The following is a 7,433-nucleotide window of genomic DNA, read 5'->3' as shown; positions in this document are numbered from 1 at the left end:
ACAGCATTCTGTCTGTTTTGTATCATTAGCATGTAAGCAATATTCAGCTAATGAGACAAAGCAGCTAGAAGGCTGACAGTGTCTTGCTGACCTTCAAAATTTTCAAGAAATTTCTTTAAAAGGGTGATCTGTAGATCGGTCTTAACCATCTCCCCCTCAAAGTAGGCATGCTGAATTGTATACACATCTTCAGCAGTTTTCTTCCTCTTCTGTCTGTCTGTGGCCTGCACCTCTTTTGTTCGGCATCTGTGATAAATGGAATGTAAAACTGAATTTAACACACACTTATGCTAATGCCAAATTCTTAGGTAAAATTACTTACATAAAATAGAAAAACACAATTTAAGATACACACCATTTAAAGTTTAATCCTCAAAGGTTGAAAGTGATCAAAAAGATGCAGTTACATTTTAATAATAATCTTTAAATGTACATGTAACCTATAGAATATAAAGGTAAATACCTACATGTAAATATATGCAAATGCATGATAATGATTTAATGTTTTTGTCCGTGGCATTCTAACATTTCACATATCACTTTACCAATCAAGGTAGAATTTCAGGAGAAATATTTTATTTCATATGTATGGTTACATTGGCCAATTTTCATATATAAGGTCAGAATACTGATTGACAAATATATACTGCATGCCCAATTTCGCATCAAAGTTATATACAATAATCAAAATTGCAAATAAGCAACAAGTCAGTCAAGACAATGTTTAAGAAAAATGATCCATGTAATATACTAATCAAAGTTTGTACACAAAAGATTGCACTTATGAGTTATATACAATCATGTATGTGTATAAATGTTCACTGAAGTTGAATATTCATTTTTACAACAGATGCATTATATTCTAGCAGCTAGATTTATTTACCTTTTTTGTCCTAGTGATGATGCAGAGGATGCTGCTGCCTCTGGTGTTGCTGCAACGTCCTCTGCATCATCAGCAAACAACTGACCAGGAGGATGTTCTGTAATCCTCCTGATGGCTTCATCCCAGGACCTCTCTATGCTGGTTGCACTGCTGTTATGAACTGTTCAGGCACAAAGAAAGATAACTCTTACAAAATGTACAAGGGAGTGTAAATATGAAACAGACTATAGCTCTAGTCTCTACAAAATAACATTATATTTATTACTCATATGATAATCGTACCTTATCATACATCAACATAAACACATCTTTTCAATTTATTTATGCCTGTGTAACAGGAAAAAGCCAGCAGACGTTACGTATGAATATAATAAACTGTTTTCGTTGTTGAGAGTATGATTTGCATGGCCATAAGGGGCACTTCAAAATGTCTGCTCTACCTCGTGGATGGTATGCAGAATGTTCTTTAAACAGACAAGTCATTTTACAGGAATGACATACTCTCACATGTTGTTACAGGTATGTCAAATTGGCAAATACAGTGGATAGGTATAATTTAACCTTCGAACATTTTGTCTTGAATGCATAATATTTTGAAATGATTATCATGCTATATTTAGATTTTGATGGCCGATACCACGTGACTATTGTTGTCACAGACGCTTCAATATGGCAGCAGACGACAGTTTAGTTCTGAATAGATAGAGAACCCTATTCGTTTGTATACATCAGTAGAACATTGCTGGTGGCGAGTGAAAAAACACACCAAAATCTGTTAATAACAGCTAGAAGTTTCTGTTTACATTAAAATAATTACTTTATTAGACATAAATTGTAAAATTTGCACTGATCCATCTGTTACGGATGTGTTTACATCTTCTGCTAAAGTAGGATCTACTGTCGGGGAAATTTAACGAAATTATGACGAAAATGTCCACAGTTAACATTGTTATAGATCGAGGAAATGATGAGAAATAAATATGCTGTATGTTACACAGAAAACAACGGAGATGATTTTGGTATTTGGCATGTTAATTAATTGTGTACAGTAGATGACAGAACTTTTCCTATTTACTGAAATGATTGCAAAGTTACTTGGAGATTTTGAACATACTAAACAAAAAATATATGTGTTTAATCATTACATTATGTGACATTTCCAGACAATTTTGAACATTATAAACATACCATCAAGCTGAATAACAGCAGACTCCTGTCCACCAGGTACTCCAATAAATGATGCGGTGTCCTGCATCGCATCAACAATCCTTTCTTCTGCTACGCTCAACGCAGCAGGTGGAGGCCCGCCTCCAGTCTTCTGTCGCTCCAGGCGATTACTAGTAAATTATTCTTTCGCACAGCGACTCATGTTCCGCCAGCGGTTTCTTACTTCTTCTTCTGACCAGCAGGCTACCCCCAGGGCATTCACCTCTTCTGTCAAGGTCTTCCAGAAGTCCTGCTTCTGGGTATTGGTCAAATCATTAGAGTTCCTGCCTCTCACGATGTCCAGCATCTCTGTAGCCCTGCTACTGATCAATCCACTTTCTAGTGAGGTAAAATTTGGTTTCCTTTCCCTCGCCTTGTTGCTGACTCCAGCCATGTTGGAAATGGAGGGAAAGGTGGGGGGAAGTGGGACAAACCAAATGCATTGTGGTAAAAAATGCGAAACTAACTGTCGTTAGTGTTAAAAAATTTGTGAAAGTGATTAACTTTTGGCGTTAGCTAACGACTGCGTTAAATCCTTTTGAACAACAGATTTAACGCAGACGTTAACTAACGCAGAATTAGCGGTTAGCGACTCGTTAAATTTAACGACAACGTTAGCTTGACGATAGTTTTGAACAACCGGCCCCTGGTCAGTGAAATTGTCTATCTATCCTATGTATTGGAGACAGATCAGTTTAAAGCATTGGCTATAATTACAACTTAACATTTTTAACAGTAATATTGAGCTTTTATGATGTTATTTATATTAATTCAGGATGTTTCTTTTACATTTTTACGGAATGACTGGTAACAAGAATGTAGGAAGTAAAAGTGATTTTTATTTCAAAAATATTGATGGCAATATGACAGCTACTTATGTAATATGATGATATCAATTATACCCTACAACAAACGGTAACACAAAACTAACTTATTTACTTAAACGAAAATAGTTTTAAAAATAGTTACATAGTTAGTTCTCCAGTTTAAAGCTAAAACAGATGGTCCGTTTTCGTTAGCTAGAACAAACCTGTTACATTAATACATGTACCCATATTTACTCACACAATTCTGTTGCACTATTTCATTCCTATTTACTTTACAGGCACCCTATAAACTTTTCTTTATTCCAGAATTTCGACGAGTCTTCAGGATCAGATGTATGTATATCTAGGCACTTAATCATTAAATAATTCTCAAGCATGTGTTTTGTAAATAAATAAGTTGTCTTAGTAATGGGATTGATTTTAGAACTTTGAAATGAAAACTGGCTGTCTCTACCAATTGCGCTGACTCTGCCCAGAGTTGACCACCCAGTACTTTTATACATAGATATGCTGACTATATGCAGTGAAAATTTCCTATATCTTATATTAAGATGCATAAATGTTGTAAGAGCTGTTTCAGAAAAAGAGGGTCACCTTAACTTTTACCCTGGCCACTTACATATTTATGTTTTGGTCCAGAAAAGCCACTAATAAGAGTTATTTATAGTTTGTTTAATTACCTGTGTGATTTTTAATTGCCATATCACCCTTGTTTGTTTTAGCCTGTTCTTAACACCCCTATGATGTCTTGGTATTAACTTGTAAGTTTTAAACCTAATAATATCAATTAAAATAAAGGATAAAAATATTTACGGTCAATACATTTTGTACTTTAATTAAATCTACCAACCAAAATGACACTTTTGTTATTTTCATTCAAATATCGTATGTTTACATGACATGCGTGCTTATAAAAAATAAAAGCTGCCACTCTCGATGTGGTTGTGTGTGATGGCTGTCACTGTGTACACACATACAGTTTTATGTAATGTATATGTATAACCAACACATCCCCTACCCACTGTGTATACACATACAGTTTTATGTAGTTTATATGTATAACCAACACATCCCCTACCCACTGTGTACACACATACAGTTTTATGTAATGTATATGTATAACCAACACATCCCCTACCCACTGTGTACGCACATACAGTTTTATGTAATGTATATGTATAACCAACACATCCCCTACCCTCTGTGTACGCACATACAGTTTTATGTAATGTATATGTATAACCAACACATCCCCTACCCTCTGTGTACGCACATACAGTTTTATGTAATGTATATGTATAACCAACACATCCCCTACCCTCTGTGTACGCACATACAGTTTTATGTAATGTATATGTATAACCAACACATCCCCTACCCTCTGTGTACGCACATACAGTTTTATGTAATGTATATGTATAACCAACACATCCCCTACCCTCTGTGTACGCACATACAGTTTTATGTAATGTATATGTATAACCAACACATCCCCTACCCTCTGTGTACGCACATACAGTTTTATGTAATGTATATGTATAACCAACACATCCCCTACCCTCTGTGTACGCACATACAGTTTTATGTAATGTATATGTATAACCAACACATCCCCTACCCTCTGTGTACGCACATACAGTTTTATGTAATGTATATGTATAACCAACACATCCCCTACCCTCTGTGTGAAACACAGCGACAACATGCCTGTTGAGTTAATGTGTTTCTGTTTATCGTTGTTTTATATAATATCTCTATGGTAAAAGCTCACATAACGAGCTTGTATTCATCGTGAAGTTAGATATATTGACGTAGAGTAATACTTACTCACACTTCAACTTGACTGCTTAGCAAACACACCTAGTAAAATCATTTAAATGACAAAAATAGTATATATAAACTAGTTCATATAGTAAAGACAAAATCAACTATTTCCAATAATGTGGTATTATAATGACGTTTGGTGTCAAGTCTCCTTGTTATTGATGTTGTGTATTACAGCATAGGATTACTTATTTATCATGGAGACTGGACGGTACCAGTGAGTTTAGAAAGTTCTTCGAAAAAACTGTGGAAGATTCCTATGTGCTGTATTAAACGAAATATTTAAGTAATTATCACCGTTCCTCTTATTCGCACAGATCAAGATATGCTGCCAGGATGTTAAATATAAGGGGGTTCCCCAGACCATTTTATTATCATCAGGCAAAACCGGAAAGACTTTAACTTAGTTATTATTGCTAGTCGTAAATGGGTAAGTTTTTCTTTTCGAATCCTAACAGAGACGTGCACGAATGAAAATTAAATAAACGGAACACATCTTACTCAGTAAATGACATCAATTACCATTGATTTGTCGTGCTTACCTTTCTCGATATAGATGATTGGATGTATGTGGTGAGATGAACTTGAGGGAGAAACCTTTTACAGTATAGTCTGTCTCGTTCAACACGCAATAATTACACATTCTGAATTGTCCAGCATAATGTTGTGACCCTAATTTTATTCAAAACTACAAAATGTGACATGTGTCTTCCTTTAAAATTATTTGCTCTCTTACACTCAGAAGTTATCAACTTTTGAAATGGTTTGATTTCTTGATATTCATAGGCTCCCCAATGCAGATAGGTGGGTTAAGGAGAAGACATACAATATAATCTGCATTTGTTCAGCTTCTAATTCCTAGTGTGAAAAGGCCATTTCTTGTCGGTCAATTTATGTCGGATATTTCGGCAAAATCTATAAATTAATTGACATTGGATAACGAAAAAATAAACATTTTTGAATCGAGGGCTACTATATAAATATAAAATCAAATCAATGTGACAAAAGAATTTCATAATTTCAAATTTCAATGGTAAAGCTTATACAATATATCATTTGTGGATTTGATTTAATTTGTTAATTATTTTAGAAATGTCTTTTCCGTAGTTTTCAAATTGAGGATTTTAATATCTTTTATTCAATGGTTTTAAAAGTACCGGAAAATCTTACCTGAACTGACGCTAAAAATACGATCGACATTATTTTACAATAATGAAATGAAAAGGTCGGTCGAAATACTTGGTACACAAACTATTAAAAACGCAAAAAGTAGTTCCGGTTTGACATCATTCCTTTTTGTGCGTTCATTTTCATGTATTACGACAAAACCGAAAAGATATGTAAATTAAAATCATTAACAAACAAATTCAATAAATTACGGACAGTAAAAAAGCGTTCGAGCATCAAAGTAAAATAAAAAACCTTATGATGCATGTTTTTGTGTATTCTGTACTAGGTTCTGGACGTAACATTTTAAAATCTTATAAAACATTTTACAAAAGCAAAATATTGTATTTTTTCCATCCATGCTAGATATATCTAAATCGGAAAGCGAAATAAAATAGTTTCATAAATAATTCAATGAATAAATTTAACTCACTATAACACTGCTTAGTATGAATTAGAAAAAAAAGTCTAAAATATATTAAACAATCTCTTTAGATTGATTATTGTGGTCAACTATATTCAAATCATCCAAAAACATCTAGGATCAAATATCAAAACGAAACTTTTATACATAAAAAATGACAGAGAATTATTAGATTACATGAGACAGTCATGAAAAGCATTAAGCTCCAGAAACAGTTTAACATAGCATCATCCTTTTCAAACACATATGAACACTGCCAATGATCGACTCGGCATCTAATTAGATTTTCTGCTATCGGACATATGTTAATTTAATTCTTTATTTATATTACGAGGATTACAAACAGCCCGAAGGCTACTAGAACGGATTCGGATATATTTTGGACAAAGTAAAAAGAAATGAATTTCATCTTCGGAGGAGTTCGCGCAGAAGTCACAGAATTTGTTATTAGTTAAATTGTAAGAGTATCTATGTTTGTTTAAAGCACTTAGTCCGATTCTTATTCTAGAGTGATTGATGTTTCCTTTCCCATTTCCATATGCATATAAAGAGTTTGTTTGTGGTGTGGATAGATGTGACAGTGCTAGAGAGAAAGACGTTAGTAAAGAGCTATTTCTCAATGCTTCAGGTAGGTTGTTCCAGTCTCGTATTGATTTTGGAAAGAAGGATTAGTGATAGAAAGATTTTCTTGACAGGATAGGAATAATAGTATTAGAATTTCTAAAGTTATAGTTTTGTGTTCGATGACTCTGAATTGGACAAATAGTTTTCAAGTATGGCAGACATAGATCATGCTTAATTTTAAATAATATTTTAAGTCAGCAATTTTTTCGTCTCTCACTTAATTTTTCCCATCTCAATTCACCCAGCAGTTTAGTATATTTGGTAACCTTATAACCGCCTGTGCATATTAATGCCACCCTACGCTGAACACTTTCAATAAGGTCAGACTCTTGATGACTGCAGTTATCAAATAAAATATTGCCATATTCCATAACCGATCTTACCATAGTTTTATATAGTGTTTCAAGACAAGAACGTGGGATAATATAAGCTAATGATTGTAAGATATTTAGTATTCTGTTTGCTTTGGCTACAATTT

At 33.8% G+C, this 7,433-nt stretch overlaps 1 protein-coding gene across 1 annotated transcript; it reads left to right on the top strand.

Moving 5' to 3' along the window:
• The first annotated feature begins 1,238 nt into the window (after positions 1-1,238).
• LOC110446036 lies at positions 1,239-3,752 on the top strand. Its single transcript, XM_021490981.1, has 4 exons — positions 1,239-1,402; positions 2,245-2,436; positions 3,223-3,249; positions 3,639-3,752. Exons 1-4 carry the CDS (start codon positions 1,331-1,333, stop codon positions 3,672-3,674), a joined length of 327 nt encoding a protein of 108 aa, XP_021346656.1. The 5' UTR covers positions 1,239-1,330; the 3' UTR covers positions 3,675-3,752.
• The last annotated feature ends 3,681 nt before the right edge of the window (positions 3,753-7,433 follow it).

Source organism: Mizuhopecten yessoensis, unplaced genomic scaffold (assembly GCF_002113885.1).
Source record: "Mizuhopecten yessoensis strain PY_sf001 unplaced genomic scaffold, ASM211388v2 scaffold2461, whole genome shotgun sequence".
Lineage (NCBI taxonomy): Eukaryota > Metazoa > Mollusca > Bivalvia > Pectinida > Pectinidae > Mizuhopecten > Mizuhopecten yessoensis.
This window is presented reverse-complemented; position numbering and strand designations above follow the sequence as displayed.

Excerpts from the sequence above, each read along its gene's own strand:
- LOC110446036 (XM_021490981.1), top strand. The coding sequence starts at position 1,331 with ATGGTATGCAGAATGTTCTTTAAACAGACAAGTCATTTTACAGGAATG. Across the intron at positions 1,403-2,244 it reads ACTCTCACATGTTGTTACAG|CGACTCATGTTCCGCCAGCG; the intron begins GTATGTCAAATT and ends TCTTTCGCACAG. Across the intron at positions 3,250-3,638 it reads ACGAGTCTTCAGGATCAGAT|CCTGTTCTTAACACCCCTAT; the intron begins GTATGTATATCT and ends TGTTTGTTTTAG.